An 18,227-nucleotide genomic window follows, 5' to 3' on the forward strand; every position below is an offset into this window, starting at 1 on the left:
TGTTTTATTTATTAGATACACAGAGAATGGGCAAAATAAATAGACACGTAGTTTAAGTTTAAAGCATTTATGAACTTTTGTTCCTCCTTTTACATGATCGACTTTAAAAATGTACCTACTGCTTTCATGTCATCAAATAACCAAACAGGGCATGCTCACTTCTCAACCCCTGACCGCTAAGAACAGAGGTGGCAACTCAGTTACATAGCATAAGGATCAACTGGGTTTCTCAAATAGAGCAAACATCAAATAATTTTGTGAGAATAACACTGTTTCTGTGACTAAATATTTTACTTCTATTTCCAAGGAATGTGTGTTTTTTTAACTGACACAGTGATTGAAAAGGACTGCCTCACAAGGTCATTTATTTCAATGTGTACTTGGCTTTGCTGCAGAGCTCATCTTGCAGTTGTGAAATGTGTTGTTGTGGAGGCAACATGGCAGTGGCTTTTCGTGATGATTACCACTTGCAAGAACTTGTAGTCAGGTGGAACCATGTAAAGGTTAACATTTCTATGCAAAAATTGCAGTTTCAAATGAAGCATGCTGTCTCAACCACATCTAACCTTTTCAGGAACCCCCCCCCCCAAAATGTACACACACACACACACACACACACACACATAGGCAGAGTGTTTTTGGCAATACCGTGTTGCAAAGACCTGTTAATCCGCAGCCCCCAAAGTCATGCTTGTGGAGACTCACAACCTCCTCTCTTCCTCGAGATGCTTTCAACAATCCTACGTGCATGCACACATTCTTACAGTGTACTCTGGTAATGACAACAGGGGAAAAAATCATCCATCTATCGTTCTCTCGCACCTCAAGTTAATGAGTAATGAATCCTGAACGACCTACTAGTTTGAACAGGTCCTCATCATTTTGAAGGACAAATCCATCCTGGGTTTGATGCCGGAGATCATACTCCACGCTGATTCGTGACCGGCACTTAATATTATGCACGTCCACACAGAAGCAGGGTATTTTGGGGGGTTTTGGGTTTGGGTTTTTAGTATGGTGGCTAACCTATTATATTATAGGTGAAGTGAGCATTCTTTTCATGGCTCCCATTTAAGCTAATTAATGTTTATCTGACCTTAGTCTTACAATGGGAAGGCACTGCTTTGGATAATTGCTTCAGACATTTTGAAAGCTGTTTAGACACTGGTCATGAACACAAATCACTTGCAGCTTCTGGCCATGATCTGCTCCGAGATGAGAGTACACTAACGTTGCATTAACTGACATTCAATCTATATCTGAAAGACCATCAACCCAGTACATCCACTATAAATGATACGATAACTTAAGGACTTGAACCTCGGCTTGAACTTCTATTAAATGGTTTATGAACAAATCTCTAGACTGTGGCCAGAGTATCATGGCACAAATTGTTCTGTAGGAGAATTTATTTAGGGTCTGGTAGTCGTATCTGCATCCAATAAAACGATTGCAGTTGTACCTGCATCCAATAAAAACGGTATTGGACTGGAACGTGTCTTTGCCTAGAATGTCTAGCTTGTTCAGTTTGTGTATAAGGACATTCACAGCAAAAATAAACAGTATTTTCCCCCAGAAACCAGGGTTACCTCCTGAAGTTGCAACCCTCTGTTTCCCCTCTGTTGCTTTGGTTCAAATAAAAGAGAATATGGACTTTATACTTTTTGCATCATGTCCTGCCTCCTGCATGCTCTTCCCGGGTGCCACCCCTCGCCTAAATGAAACAGAGTATTTCCAGTAGGTGAGAACGTCTGACACGGACAATCTCCTGTTGTGTGCTGCATGAGTGAAAGGGCGACTCCGGACAATGTCTGGACCTGATTCTCCGGACATTGTCCGGAGTTCATATGAGAAAACGGCATAGGTTTAAAACTCTATACAGGTAGTAAAGAGGGAGAAGGGTCCCTTAAGGGACCGTGAATGTCTCTTTCCACTCTTTGGTTTGAAGAGAAGAGGGCAATGCATAAGAGAAAATGTGTATGCAGTTCTCTAGATGGAATTTAAGGCTTACGTTGTCCAGGCACAGCGGACAGTAGGGATCGTCATCTCCTCTCTGGTAACCAAGGAACACATGCAATCGTCAGCCTGGTTTCATCCAGCTAGCAAAAGGACATTTTACTCAGTTACAGACGTTAATGAGGCTTAGGCAGTGACTAAAAAGTCGCTCACTCAAACTTTCTCTCCACCTCTGAATAAACCATCTGAATATCACTGTTACTGGAGTTATTTGCAGTTCTTAGAATAAAATGTAATGTAATATTTATGTAATATGACTTGCAGTAGTAAACTCACTTCCACTGCCACTTAAATTACAAAGTACCACAATGCCATTTACAGTGACATATTGCTTTAATGTACTGTTTTATTTGCTCAACATACACTTTCTGACAAAATGTGTTTGGCATTTAGCTTAAACCATTTAAAATAATCCCCTTAGGAAACGCATGCTAAAATGTAAAGTAGCTAAACCCGCTTTGGCTGAACCTAAGACGGCTAATTGGCAATCATTTGGTCGGCTTGTATTTGGCATGTTATCCTTAGAGTTTCCAAATATTCATGTTCAAAACATTTATTACATGGCATATTTTCCTACACACATAGCAATAAGCATGCACACCTACCAAGAGAATATTACACTAAAGTATGAGCAGAAATGAGGCTCAGGAGTTGGCTAAAGTCGCTCAAGCTTTCTTTCTGCCTTTGCATAAACCGCCTGTACCCACATATTCTCCTACCAGTGTGTTTGAATGGGAACTTACCGTCCCACAGCACCCGCTCAGTGAGCAAATCACCGAGTCAGTACCAGCTGACCAATTCGAGTTGGGTTTCTTTAGTCACTCCATGGCCTTACTGGTTTGATTCTCCTATTTCTCAATGTATTCTTCTTACTTTCTTTGTTTGGTGTAGCTTTGTTGCTCTCTACAATTTCTGAGTTGTGTTTAGACTTTTCAGTCATAATATGAAACAATTACATAAAAAGTATTCTGGGTTTAAGAACATGGAACCTGATTTTGGTCATCTGGCCTCATGAATTTGTTGCGGTGAGTCAAATGAGAACTGATGTAGCCTAGAGCACGCATGTGCAGTCAGTGATGATGTAATCAAAATAATCATTCAACTAATTCATAACAGCATATCAAAATCTCACTCTAGTTACAAGTATGCTTTTTTATGTCCTTGTCCTTTTTAAGTCCGTAAACTTCTAAGAGAGAAACGCTGTATAGCGCACAAGCTCACCTAATTTGTCAATGGGAAAGACAGGCTCTGCTTTTTTCAGGATTGCCTTTAATGTTGTGAATTTTGGAGTTTGCGCATGCGTATTGCGTAGCTTAAGGCGAAATCAATGGACGAGGAAAGGCACTGCTTATGGTGGCAGTGCGAGCCAATCAGAGCCATCAAGGTGCTAAATTGCTACAGTGTCATAGATATTTGTGCTATCACTAAAGCAAGCTAGCTTATTAAGTTATGCCAACTTAGCAATTTTGTTGCTAGATTCAGCAACTTTTCAGACTACCCTGGCAACTTTTTCTTTTTTCAAAAAGCACCTATCAACAAATACTTTTAAAATTTATTTGGAAATAATGGCAACTTTTGAAAAGTGACTCAAGCACTAAAATGTATGCATTGTCCCTCTAAATCACACAAAAATGATTTTCTCTGTCACAACACACGGTCTCTCTGCCTGGCTACAAAAGTGCATTGTGAGTGACGTTAGCAGTAGTGTACAGGCAGCAGCAGCAATCATTGTTGGCTGACTGCAGCAGCAGTAGCATGCGTTCGATGAGACAATAAGTTTCGATCCTCATTTTTCTGGTGAAATCATTTTAGCACATTCAGTTCAGAGTACAATTGTTGAGTTAGGCAGTCACAGTTTAAAAACAAAATGTGTAATGTGTAATTGTTCGATAATTCAATGTGTTTTGTTTAAAAACAAAAGTTTCAAGTTTTATTGTCATTTACTATATAACAATGGACATCATTATCAGCATTGAAATTCTAAAAATATCTGATCGTAAAAAATGTGTTGTGTTTATATTACTTTTACAAATAAAAATATGTGATAATAAACAAACAAATCTAACCTAACAAATTTCAAATCATATTTTTAACCAAGATGGCCAGGCAATTTGAGTAACATCACTATGTCCTCTACATCAGTGAGGATGAGCCCACTGTCCTGCACATCTTTGTTTTAACTCAGGACTGGCACACCTGATTCCACTGATCAGTTAATCATCAAGCCCATGATTAGCTCAATTAACTGTGATAATGAGGAGTTAAAACAAAAACGTGCAGGACAGTGGGCCCCCAGGACTGGAGTTGAGAATCGCTGTTGTACGTGATGATGTCATCACGAAATGACATTATAACGTCATTTAGTAAGTTCTAGCAACAAATCGACCTGCCTGTAGAAACTTCCCCTGAGAATTAGCTGGTAACACTGAACTCATTTGAATTTGAGCAGCTTAACTACACTTCAGAGCGAAATCAATAAAGTCAACCATTGTACGTCTTCAGAGTTTTAATAAACTGGATTACCCGCAAAATTTAGTGAGTTCCTGGTTCCCTTTATTTCATCCGATTTGTTTATTTCCATTTGCTTTTATGCTTGTGGCAGTGTTAAATGAAACTCAAAAGGAGCACAAAAGGATGTAATTTGGATTTGTGAATGACCACTGCCTACCCAGCCACTGACCTCACCGCATGTCACTGGCCTAGAGTTTTGCAAAAAGAAGCAGACACCACAGCAAAATGAGTCAAAGCAAGTAGAATGGTGTAAACCAGAAATGGACTCCTATGTACTGTGGCAGGTTAATTAATGTCGTTGACTGCTGTGTCTACCTGTGCTAGTTTCATCATTGGTTTTTAAACTTTTGGGGAAAATAACTGGTGATGCTTCTTATTCACACAGACCTGTTTGTAAAGTATAACTTTTTTTTTTTTTTAAATTCCGTTCAAGTAATTAGTGATGCAGGCACATTAACCATGGTGAGGACTTATTTTAATGGTGGAAAACTGCCATCTGCTGGAAGTAAGTAGTACTACAGTCTACATAACACTTCTCACCTGACACTAAACATAAAATGTCAATTTACACTGAAATCCCAGGCTTGGAAATTGAAAATCCTTTACTTTATTTCATGTTGAACCAGTGGACCATATGAGGGTTCCGAGGTGGCTCATTTTACAAATAAAACGTTGACTTCTGTCTTTCTTTGGTTCAGCTTCAGTTGGACCGTGTTGATTTTTGGACTATCCATATAGCTCATGTGCCTTACCATCACTAAATGTTTAATGTTACAAGACCACTTCCTCAAAAATACCATGCCACCTCATATCATCAAACAGCCATCAACAGTAAACTCTTACTAGACTGTAATACACTGTGAATATTTTTGTGTGTGTGTATTTGTGATTGACTGAAATCTGACTGTGATATTTTGGTGACCAAAAATGGAATCACCACAACTGCGAGTGACAAAATCAAGCTACACAGGTGGGTCATATTAAGCCCTCATACTAAATGAGGACTTAATACTAAATACCAGTTAGCTATAAAAAGTCCGACAATCAACGCTTTATTGTGTGAGTGTTTAAAACAGCATGAAATATGCAGCAAAGTTCAAAAGAGGCCAGTTATACTGTTACTGAATTGCATCAGTCACACAAACTACACCAGAAAAGTGAAATAGTGGTTGCAAACCAAAGCTTACTGGCAAGGATAGACAGATATTTATTAAACAGATGAACCAGATTCAAGCAAGGTTTCCTGAACACCAAGATGAAGTCATTACACCTCATGTGGCCTCTTGAATCAGTAAATCTGAACATGACTAAGATTTCATGGTTATGTATGGAGCCTGGAGTACAGAGTAGGTTTCTCCATCTCCTTCTTTTCTCAAATAACTCAAAGATTTCTCTCTAGAAGTGTGATCCACTACCCTGCTGGACACAGTACAGATCTTATAGAACAGCAGTCCAGGAAGAACTGAACTGTTCTGAAGACAATGGGTGCTCCAACTCCTCATTAATTCCTTCTTATCCATGTTATTGTTTGTTATTTCCACTATTTTGTTCACCGTCTGTGTATGACTGGCCTTAGATAAAGCAGTCCTGTCCATCCCATTTGGATCATGAAAACAAACTGAAACATCTTATCTTCTTATTTTGAACTAAAACGTGGACTTAACTTTATTTTTTATTTGAGGAGAGTGTTTTAATATGGAACAGATTTTAAAAACCAATGTTCCCAAACTCAAATCCCTTTTGGAGGAAATACTCATATGAAAATGAGTTTTATTTCTGATCTCCATCGTGACAATGATTCATTTTACACAGGATTTATGATACTTGAGTCATTAGTTTTTACAAACAGAGAAAATGAAATACTGACTGCATAATTTAAGAACTTCTCACTGGATCAGCTTTTGCTGATTTTCCTCTGTTTGGAGGTGTGTGAGTAAGAGGGATGGATAAACCCTCTGAGAAGTAAACACTCTTACTGATAGGCTAAGATAAGTGGATTTGTGCAAATATGTGTGTCTTTGTCTGAGTATGTGTGCCTCACTGCCACAGTTTGTGGACAGGTAGAAAACCACTGAGTGATGTTGCCTTTCCATTTAAGGCACACCTGACAAAGCACAAGCAGCAATTTTCCCCACAGTCCACGAAGAACATTCAGACCAGAATACTGCAAGAAAGATCATTGCCGTCCACCTTCCTTTTGATAGTCCACCTCCGCCTAGCTTAAATGCACACATCTTTAAATACACCTTGAGGATCGCTGTGTTCTCAATCTGACGTTTGACCCGCAGAATGCTGCAGATACTGTTGAATGATTTCCCTCCATTGTCTGATCTCTTCCAGATAGTTCCTGTCCAGCTCATTTACGGAGACTCTGCCCATTTGCTCCTTGGTCTGCACTGGTGATTGGACGGAATCATACAGGGATATGAAGTGCCAGCACAAATGAGCCATCAGATTGCATGTACACTGCAGTTAGCACTGATTTAGTACAGTTAAGTCAGATTTTGATTATACCACTGCCTAACAGTCTAGAGCAGCAGCTACTACAAGAGAAGACACTGGGCATGTAATAGATGTTGCCAAGTCACAGAAAGAACATGAGGGAAAGCTGTGTAATCTTAATACGAAGAGAATTACTCATCATTAGACGTTTACAATCAGTGGTATAAACATATCATGGATTGCTATTGTTCTACAAAAAAAAGTTAGACAGTAGAGTTGAAATAATTAACCAAAGCTTGCGGAAAAAAATAACTTTAAGGAACAAGAATTAGCTTGCAATCAACTTAAAATAACATCCAAGAAATCTCTACACAATGCCTCATGTAGTATAGAATCATAATAACATCAGTAAACACCTCTGGGAAAGCAGTGGGATCACTAAATACATGAGACAGGTGAATGACAGGTGAGACAGGTGAATGAGGAAGATGAAGGTGGTTTACCAATCAGATAGAGAGCATAGACCGTCAGTGCCAGGCTGGCAAGCAGGATCAGTGCCACCATAAAGAACAGTGCCATCAGGATAGGAGAGTTCACTTTCCTGTGCCGCTGGATCCCATTCTCGCCTTCGTAGCGTTTCACTGAATCAACACCTGTAGACAAGAGCTCTGTGATAAGAGGACATGGTCTCATTCTGTAGACTTTTCTTACACAAAAGGAACTTCTGCTATTTGAGTGTACATGTAGTATCAGTGCTGAATCTAGTGCTGGTGATGGTTATCAATCTGGAGTTAGATTGACAGCAGGTAAAGTGTGGTTTTGTGCTGCTTTGGCATGTTGCTGATTAATGGTCATGTGTTAGGTTTATGCATGTTGTGGAGTAATGGTCATGTGTTAGGTGTAGGCGGGGCTTACCTGTGTTTTGGCTGTCCTGTTTCTCACTCATCACTACTTCTGGATGGGATTTGGGAGTGCTCTCTGGGCTCTGTTCTTGGGATACTGTTTCAAATCATGGAGTCTGCATTAGACTAAACTATTCAGTGCACAAGTATAATATTATAAGTCCCCCTATTGTAATACCTTGTATTTGACTCAGTTGGATTAGTTTGGAACTCAGACCATCCAAAGTAATGCAGAAATGTCTTTTTAAATTTATTTGAATATTTTGGAATTTATATCCCATGTATATTTACGCATTTAGCCAATGCATTACACCGTTAAACGTGATATTTCTCTGAGAGAGAATTCAGATTTGGCCATGGACAATAGAGCCAGGACACAAGGAAACAGAGCATTTAAGAGTATAGCAACAGAGCAACTCAATCAGTAGCCCGGTCAGAAAGAGGCAAAAGGTTGAAGTCATCCATTTCAGAGGTCTGTCAGATCAATAAAGCCATTCAGGAAATGCTCTGCATTAGGAATCAGAGAGCTGACACTGTTCTTAGACCTAAGTCAATTCTCTCTCACACACACACACACACACACACACACATACACACACACAGTGTTAAAGCCAAAGGCAGTTCATTATATGACAGCCAGTGTGACACACAAACAGGTGGTCAATCATAGGCAAACCCTCAGGGGAACATAATGACTAACAGACAGTGAAACATGTGTTAGTGCAGTTTTAGGTTTCATTGCATCTGCTTTACATACAGAAGCTGATTGGGTGAAGCGCTGGATCACAGCTCTGATTAAGACAGCCACTGATGGCCTGGAGCATGGACACTGTTACTGAGAAAAGGCTAAGCAGAAGAACACCCCCTCCATGTACATTATGCCTTTGGTTTGTTTGCACTTGTAACCATGAATAAGCGAGTGGAGATAAAGACAAATATCTGCTGATCTCCACTTCAAACAGGTCTCAAACTGATATGCCTTAGACTCAGGGCACATGGAGAGGAAACCGGGGGCAAAAATTAAGTGTGACCAGAGAAACAGAGCGCAAATTAAATCAACCAGCTTTCCTCCCCCAAACTATGGGGTCCTTCCCCAGTCACAAATTTCACTAGATCCCAGGCCAACATTGTTAAAACCTACAGTTGTCTGCAGTTTCAAACATGTTGATCTTTATATTCATGACTTATAATTTTATATTCATGACTCATTTTCTAAATTACTTTTATCACAATGGTAACAGCTGTCATGGCCTCTGTCATCAGGCCAAAGGCAAATGTATGCAGTCCACAGAGATGATGTAATAATTGAATATATAATTCTTTTTACTCTTTTAAGCATTGCATATATAACTATGACCTTTACATTGTAAATTACAAAGTGGAAAAATACATCTCTGAAACAGATAGACCACGGATTTAACATATGCAGAAATGCTTCAGCATTAAAAAAAAGTAAAATACTGCATGCAGCAAAGGGTCCTTAATATCTGTAATGTCATATAATTATATGCACACATGACCTTCTATTAAGTAACTTTATAGTGTAATGTAAAGTGAAGATGTATGTATGGACTCCAATCTGAGTGAAAGTAAAGCTCAGTCTGATAGTATTCCTGGCTATCACACAACACGCTCTATATTTTAACTACTTTTTTTGTTATCTTTTATATTTTGCCCTGACTGTTCACTCGCGTTGAAGTGAGTGAATAGTCTGACCTGGGAGGGCATCGGGGTCAGTGCACACGTTCATCCTGTGAAGATTGTTCAGTGAGTCTGCAGCGTATAACTTCCGCTCCTCAATAAAGAGGTCCAAGTCTACGGAGAAATCCCGGATTCTTCTTGCCATTAAAGCCATCTTGAGAGGTGGAAAATATCATCTTTAGTTTTCCTGGTCAGTGTTCATGTTGTTATGTCTGAGATCAGGTGTTTGGCATTGATGCTGTGTGGAGGCCTGCTCTTTTACCCATACTGTTTCACTCTACTTCCTTATATTTCAGTGGAGCATCCAGAGCAGACATAGTTATTCTCATGAGTACTCTTTTACTGAAACATGAAAAATACCTGGCCTCACTGTGAAGAGGTGTGTGTGTGTGTGTGTGTGTGTGTGTGTGTGTTGTCTAGCCCTGTTGGTTTAGTAGCACTCTGAGCCCTCAGCTGGCCCTGTGTGTGCTGAGAGGAAGGCGGTAGCTGGGTCTGTCTCTCTCCATTTCTCTGACAGGCAGCTGTGCCCTTCTGACTCTGCTCTCTCTCTCTCTCTCTCTCTCTCTCTCTCTCTTTCTTTGTTTGTCTGTCCAACAGACACCCACAGAAACAGACATGTACACATATACAGACCTGGAACTCACTGTGCCTCATATACACATGGACAGTGTACTTGCTCTCAAATGTTATTGTGTTCACACACACACACACACACACACACACATTTTTCTCATATCTTTAATAGCAGCCTTGAGCTTTTCACAGTTACTTTTACCAGATTGGAAAGGAATGGTGTTGGATTTCACAGCTTAAATGCTTTGTCCATTAGCAAACTCTCACAGCACTTTTACCACATTAAATGGTTCATAGAAAGGACAGTAAAGGACATAATGTGGGGGAGAAATCCACAGATTTAAAAAAAAAAAAAAGGGTGCATATATCTTCAGGTGCACAAATGACATCCATTTGCATGTTTTAATTAAACTGTGTTTATAGCTGTCCTTACCTGAATTGACATGCAAATCCTAATTCCAGTTTTGTACTTCCAGTATAATATTCTGCAAACAGGCAGATAATCCCTCAGGTTTACGGCAGGCGAAAGTTAAAATGCTGTTAGTATCAAGTCTGTTACTGCATTGTATGCCACTGAGTGTTGTTGCTTGGATGGTGATCTATCTGATACTCCTAAATTTGTCCCAAGACTGCAGAGTATCAGATGTCTTTCCAAATCCTGACACACAAAATGTTAGGTGACAACAATCTGAGCTGTGTGCTCTTAAAACACTTATTCAAACTGTAATTGTATTCCTGAATACAAGATGCACACACATTTCCCCTGAAATTTTAGTTTGAACTCAGTTGCAGAATTTGTCTTTAACTTCTTTTTCATACTGTAATACTGTAATATCGTATGTACGTGCTATTTTGGATTTTGGTTTTGGAAATTTACATTGATCATGTGGTATGATAGCTGTAAACTATTTTTACTTATCTATTAAAAGGCATGAATTACATCACACCCGTGGGAAAGCACAGAGGATATACAAGTGGAAGTATCCAGTACCTACTTAATCCTACAGGGGAGGTATTCCAGAAAGCAGGTAATCAGAAACCAGTAAACCTCCTAACAGAAGAGCCCTATGGCTTTGTTTTGCTAGGAGAATGAAGCCACAGGACTCTTCTGTAACCAATTACAGGTAGTAAACCTTCTAACACTAGTTTTCACTAAACCCACTTTCTGGAACACCTACCAGGACTTTGGAAGTTAGTTTTGCCTGTGCATTCACATGTCTGTACAGCAGTCACCATCCACATCCTTTCTAATTTCACTGAATACCACTTTGAAAACACCCATTGAAAAATGAAACCCTTTAGAGAAAATGTGACCATGTTAAGTAAAACTCATCTCCAAGGAAACTGTCTCGTTGTGCTGAAAAAAGGCTCATATACCAGGAAACACACACACACAAAAAAGAAGAAACTGAAATGGTAGTTGCACCAACAGTCATTATTTTGGTTCAGTTTCACTGCTTCTCATTAAGGTAAACAAAGCACGGCTGATTTTCACATGGATGCATATAACTCCAACACACAAATTCCTTCAGGACCAGTTTTATTCATTTCTCTTCACTAACACTAATCAACTATTACAGCACAACAGAATGTCTAGTTATACACAGGTTCAGATCCTAAGCCAGCAACTTAGTGCATCTTAATATAATTATGACGGTATCAAGGATATATGGTTGCTCAAGTACTTTTAAGATAGAAAAACAAACAGGAAACACCATTACTTTATACAGACAAATTCAAACACTTAAATATTTTGATAAATAATTCTACTACAATTAGCAACTACACATTTTATAAACAGGTTTAAAAAAAAGCTGGTTGGACCCCAAACAATCCGAGGTTGGTGAAAAAGTATAGCAAAGCATCAAAGACAGCTAAAACTCCCCGACGTCCACCCTCTTGTCCCGAAACTTGCTCCTGGCCTTGGTGCGAGCCTTGAATGCAGCAGCGTTGTACAGATGCTAAAAAACAAATTTCAAATATATTTATATAAATAAGCGTGACAAAGCTTGTTGTAATGCTTTTCGTATTTTCCACAATGTACAATCCATATTCTTAGATATAAATCCAAGGTAGCTTACCCTCTCCAGTCTAGAGCTTTTCATAGCCTTGAGGGCAGTGGAATCGATCAGGATCGGTGGCCCCAGTTCAAAAACATCTCGGATGAACTCGTTTGCCTAAAACCATATGAGCACATGCAATGGCTTAGTACTGAATCAGAACCAGATGAAATCATCTTTCTACTTTGTCTCATGGCTTCTGTCAGGTCTGCATCATGTACCTGGAGATGGTAGTTCATTCCAGCACCTACAAACTCTCTGAACGCGTCGTACGTCCTCTTCCTCACCCAGCTGTCAATCACCATGCGCTCAGTACCAAACCGAATCGTCTCGTTTTGGAACTCTCCCTCCTGACAAGGCAAAGAGGAAAGTCAAGCATTAGAACTACAGCTGCACAGCCAAGTTTAATGTCAATTTTTCAGCTACGTAACTAAGGTGTCAATGTCAATGATACAATGTCCTATGTGATATATAGGTTGTGATATAACAGCTTGTTGATTTCAGTAAATTTAGATCAAAGTGATACACTATGATGCAGCGTATTTAGTAACACGATTTACCCAAAAAGAAAAAAAACAAAAAAACATGTGAATTCTTTCAGTACTGTTTCACAACAGATATCATCTTACCATATTATTTATTTTAACACTTTTTGCCTTTAAGATGGTTAAACAAATGGTGCAGCCCACACACTCATAATACTAATATTAATCATTCTAATAATTAAAAATCAGTGAGTCATCAGCACCTTCCAACACTGTTATGAGCACATCATTATATACCCATATGGCAAAATTCCCATGTCTGTTTGTCAGACCTCGGCTCACTTTTTTTTTTTTTTTCATTTCCATGACAACTGACTGCTGTCCTCACCTCGACAGCCTTAAGGACATCTCTGAAGACAGAGCGCTGCTTCCTCTTGTCGGTCTTGGCGCGGTGTTTGTTGCAGTCAGTGGCCAAAGCATTCAGCTTGTCACACAGTGGCTCCCAGTTATCAAAGTCAAACTCCTGATACAAAAAAAAAAAAAAACAAGAGAGAGAAAAATCACAGAACTCATTTCTACTCTCATCTATTCAAGGAGCTCTCCACTCAATCATTGTTACTTTAGCTTTGCTGATGAGGATATCAAGCTATTTCTATTTCTACTTTATGAAACTGCCCAAGGCAAAACCTGAGCAGATGAACTGATAGAACTGAAATTGGTAGCGCTTACTGGATCGATGTCTCTGGCCAGCTCAAAAAGCAAGGCGATGGTCTCGCCGGCGGCGATCCTCAAATTAACGTCATCGCTCTCAAGCAGCCGTGGCAGTCTGGGAAGATGCCTGAGAAGAGCCGCAGACGGGAGTGTGTTTATGACTTGTACCACAACAAAAAGGGCTTGTAACTTGTGGAATATGGCTCTAATTTCATAGAGTTAATGTTGTTGTAATGGCTGCCATCAAAGCACTCGCTATTCTAAATGTATTTAAAATGATCTACATTAAACTTCGGTATTCGACAATATAGCGTCTGACTATAGGAATTTTCCAGAATGTAGCGTGGCTGAGGTGTTTTTAAATAGCGTACTTATGGAGGATGGTTTTGATCTGACTTGCTGAGCAGATGGTGAGGAGAAGAGCCCAGGAAAGCAAGGCATTGGTATGGAGCTGAGTAGTCTGAGGGTTGACAGTTGGCCGACTTCCATCATCTCTAATGTAGGACCTGGTGAAGAGGCTCTCAAAGCACTCCATGGTAGCATAGACATCCTGGAACATAGATGTACACTCTCAAAAAAAGCAAGTTCTCTTGGGTAATTCACCGAGTAACTGTTTTCCCTGAAATAATTTTATTCTGTAAATTACTCTGACATGATCTTACACCTTATAGACATTTTACTGATCAACAATTAAAGCTCTTTTTGTCAATGCAAGAGCATCGCTGATGGATCTGACTGCTGCAAACCAGATGCCGGCTTTTAAAGGTCTATACAGGACGTAAATGGCTGCACTGACTGACTATGCCGCTAACATTACTGATTAGGGTTCCTGCTTACGTGAGGCTAAAACTTAAAGTCAGACAGACGGATCTTCAGAGGAAAACTTCCAAGGCAAGGATTCCACTTGAGTGGAAAAATCCTAAAGTAAAAACACTGAGGAATCAAATTACACCGCTTACCAGGATATCATCTTCTGCCACCAGTGTGCAGAGGCCCAGACTTGTTGCACACTGAAATGAAGGTGAGATAAGGAGTTCTTTGTGAGCACCATGAAAAAAACAGTTCAGACATGCAAGAATGTTGACTTTAGAGCAGGTAATTCTAAAAGCAGAATACAAGCAGAGAGAGTAGTGAAAATTAGTGGGTACCCACAGCCTGTCTGGCTTGGATGTTTGCTGCCCCGTCAGCCAGAATGGTTTTGAAAATGGGTTTTAATGTCTTGAACACTTCTTCACTCTCAATCCCAGAGCCCAGTTGAATACACAGGAGACAAGCCAGAGAGGCTGCTGCACACTGCTCTTCCCCTTTACCTTAATCAGACACACACACACCAGAAACAAAAACAAAACAAAACAAAAAAACAGAAAATGAACAACTTTGCCTTTACACCAGTGGAAACTTCAGGAACTGAAATTCCAAACCTTTTTTCAAGCAGCGTTCAATGCTATCTGAAATGGTCATCCTTCTCTCAAGGATAAACTCATGTAAGATCTTGGTTGCCATGGCAGTTTTCAGTCCATCTAGGGCACCCTGTCTGGTTTTAGCACTGGATAAAAAAAAACGAGCAGAACACAGCGTGCTGTAAGAGCGATGAAAACAGATTCACAGTTCATCTGAGGTAATGCAGGAAAACAACAAATACAGAAGCCATTCTAACATTGCAGGCAGTTGTTGTGTGGAGCTTTGTTACAGGAAACTTGATATAAGCTCAGATTCAAGGAAACTACAAAATGTTTGATTTCTGGACAATGACAAAAGGCCAAACATTCATGGTAACAATAGTTTAAGACATTTCAACAAATTGTCAACAATCAAACATAAGTAGGTCAGACTTGCCTTTTATCCACAGTGCTGTCAATGAAAGCCTTCAGCCTGTACTGAAAATCCTCTTGAGCCACATCCTCTGTCTCACCTGGCACAGGTCACAGAGGTCATATTGGCACATTATTATGCACATTAGGCAATATTTGGGTTTTTTGGCATATTTCTTGTGTGACTCATTTTTGGGAAATTGTCTTTTGCAGGCATGTATGTTTTGGTTTAGCCTTTAAAATCCACGCGGAAAAACTCAAGCATCACTGACACACAGAGATATTAATGTGACCAGACAAACCTTCTTCTGCTGTGCTGGTTGAGTCGCTGAGGCTACTGCAGTGGCTGAGAGTCTCTATGGAGGCATCCTCATCACTGAATGGTTGCACAACACTGTGCTGCCCCCCTGCAAGACGTTCACAGAGAACAGTTTGAACATTTCTACTTCTGAAGAGGACTCTGACTCTGTCGCCGTGGCAGGTGACTAAAAGCCCATATGTGCGGCATGAACAAGTTATGTTCCGCAACGGGCACGATAATGACAGAAAGGAAAGTTAACGCTGTTACATGACCAGCGTTGTTGTGTCGCTTTCCCACCGAGATTATAATTATCGAAAATTATCGTTTGGGAAATGTACTTGGCGTTCTGCCTCTCACCACAAGCTTAGGGCTTAGACACTGTTATTTTCATATTATGCAAACAAACCCGGTCACCTTTTTAAAGCATGCTCATGATAAAACGTAAACAAGGCAATTCAGTCGAGCACCCAGTTTGTTTTTACATGGTTCTGTGCCTGCCCGAGCTTTCCTGCAGACAGCATGCAGTAAACATGACAGCGTACACGTGGCAGTCTACAGTATACGTGAATATTATAGAAAGCATGACATAGGTTCATGGTTGGCATGACGACCGAAAACGGACGCTAAGGTTTTGCTGTCCCTCCGTAATCCGTCATTTTATGTTTCCTGGTCCGAACTGTTTACCGTATTTGGCGAAAGCTGCGCCCTTTCACATGCAGCGCAGGCCTAGCTTATATAACCATTGTTTGGCATCATTTATCCCCACGTTACCTCCAATGAGCTTAGTCATGCCCTCAAATAACCTTCCAGGTTTAATACTTTCTGCCGAATTAGTAATGTATTAAACACATCATGATTACGTTAAGATGTTTATTTTAATAACGAATCGTTCGCAGGTTATTACACGGACAACCCATGGTCTCGGAATTAACGATGTTACACTGTGCCATTTGGTAAGAAACTTTCAACATAGCATCGTTATTCTTAAAAGCAGAAACTGCCGTCACACATGTATGAAGATATACTCATATACACAAATATCTGTGATCGAGAGGACTGAAAGCCAACGTGACAGTTAAACGTAAACGTTGTTAGATCGGTAGAAATGAAGTAATAAAGTTAGTGTAGTTATCGCTGAAATCGCATGCTAATGACAACTCCAAAGCGGATTCAACGAAATGACACGTGTGCATTCAAAAATTATAGTGTTAAAATATTTCTATTGTTTGCGACTGGGCGGTTAGCAAAGAGGTTAACATCTGTTCACAAAAAAAAAACAAGCCATCAGTGCATGGGCATTGTAGTCCTTTAAAATAATCCTGGTCGCGTTCTGCGATGTCGAATTGGTCACACAATGAACTACAATTCCAAGAACGCATCACATGAGGCCTAAATAACCGCTCATGATCTAGAACTGCGAATTGGCTTACCTCTGCCGCCCTTCCTCTTGGACCTTGGCATTTTCGTATAAATGTAGGAAAAATATACCCAAAATCAGCCAATACACGGCCAGTTTTTACTGTGATGTCTCTTAAGATGAATTTCTTCCAATGGCGTAGAGGACAGAAAAGAATTGTAAGCGATTCCGGTGAAAGACTGCAGACGAAAGCGATACATTTTCCCTCTAAAACTAGGGCTTCGTGTACTGTGAGCCGCGAAAAGCTTTTATACGGCAGACATGTCACATGTGCACATGGGTGGCGACGCAACGGCTTTGGATACTGTCTGACCAATCCGGTTATACAAATGTTGTGACGCATCCGTGTTCGTGTCTCATCCAATGTGACAGGAATGCGTTTATCCGCATGCCGAGGTTAGAGTCACGTCCTCTTGCAGGCAGTAATCTAGTTTATACTTTGAATTTTTCCAGTGTACCACACGCGTTAACTTGATTTCGAACGATTTATGAATTCAGGATCGAGCAGCGTCTTGTCCACAAAATGGCAAAGAATGACATAAATTTGAGAAACAGAGAGAAAACGCACTATGGATCAGTTATGAACAATCTTTAAATAACTATTACAAGCAGACAAATAATGTCCCATTGACACTGCGAGGCATTGCAGTAGATCACTGTGATACTGAAGTGCTAGACCACAGAACCTCTACATAGGCACACTCTGCAGTTAGACCTTGGTAGAGTTCTTAAAACCAAAATTATTATGTGAAAAAAATCCAAGTCCGGACCAAGGAACCCACTCTTTAAGTTCGAATTTCTTAGAAGCTATGTTTTCTTCTCACGGTTATTTATGACAGTGGGCCCAATTGTACCATTATTCATACCACCTGTACTGAGTCTACTGTTTCCTTTTCTTGATCAGTGTGACGGTACACGTCAACAGTGTGATGTTTATGGAAACATTGTTGGTCTCACCATCTATAACAAGCAATACCAGCACAAATTTCACTCATTCATGTCAATGTATCAACATAGAGCATGACAGAGCAGGTTCTTTTCTTTTGGTGTCATATGTTTTTCTGATTAAAATGTAATGTCTTCTTTATAGAGGTTAGTGTCAGTTAAAACTGAAAATAGTAGTACCAAGTCTTTGCAACATATAATGTGTGTAACTGATTATGTTCCAGAATTCCAAGGTGAAATTAAGAAAAGGGTGAATTGAACATCTCAATTTCAGGGAATTAGAAATCCTTCCTTTAGTCACTATAAACCAAACATTAATCGCTATCCTCTCGGATAAATAACCATACTTTTG

General features: G+C 39.9%; 1 protein-coding gene across 3 annotated transcripts; it reads right to left on the minus strand.

Moving 5' to 3' along the window:
• Window positions 1–11,668: 11,668 nt before the first annotated feature.
• On the minus strand, window positions 11,669–17,131 carry ifrd1 (interferon-related developmental regulator 1). 3 transcript variants are annotated; one of them, XM_030770341.1, is made up of 12 exons: window positions 16,944–17,131; window positions 15,515–15,619; window positions 15,238–15,313; window positions 14,823–14,947; window positions 14,554–14,711; window positions 14,361–14,411; window positions 13,773–13,951; window positions 13,420–13,528; window positions 13,079–13,213; window positions 12,427–12,555; window positions 12,227–12,322; window positions 11,669–12,106 (listed from the first exon to the last, which is right to left on the minus strand). In XM_030770341.1, exons 1-12 carry the CDS (start codon window positions 16,972–16,974, stop codon window positions 12,020–12,022), a joined length of 1,281 nt encoding a protein of 426 aa, XP_030626201.1. In that variant the 5' UTR covers window positions 16,975–17,131; the 3' UTR covers window positions 11,669–12,019. The 3 variants fall into 3 exon arrangements, with proteins under 3 accessions (XP_030626201.1, XP_030626210.1, XP_030626219.1); XM_030770350.1 differs by having other exon boundaries at window positions 15,506–15,619; XM_030770359.1 differs by having other exon boundaries at window positions 15,506–15,622; window positions 16,938–17,131.
• Window positions 17,132–18,227: the final 1,096 nt, after the last annotated feature.

Source organism: Chanos chanos, chromosome 1 (genome assembly GCF_902362185.1).
Source record: "Chanos chanos chromosome 1, fChaCha1.1, whole genome shotgun sequence".
Classification (NCBI taxonomy): domain Eukaryota; kingdom Metazoa; phylum Chordata; class Actinopteri; order Gonorynchiformes; family Chanidae; genus Chanos; species Chanos chanos.

Coding starts and splice junctions, on each gene's coding strand:
- ifrd1 (XM_030770359.1), bottom strand. CDS start 16,974: ATGCCAAGGTCCAAGAGGAAGGGCGGCAGAGGTAAGC. Junction 14,412..14,553: donor ACATCCAAGCCAGACAGGCT/GTGGGTACCCAC, acceptor CCTTCATTTCAG/TGTGCAACAAGTCTGGGCCT. Junction 12,556..13,078: donor ATGTCCTTAAGGCTGTCGAG/GTGAGGACAGCA, acceptor TTGCCTTGTCAG/GAGGGAGAGTTCCAAAACGA.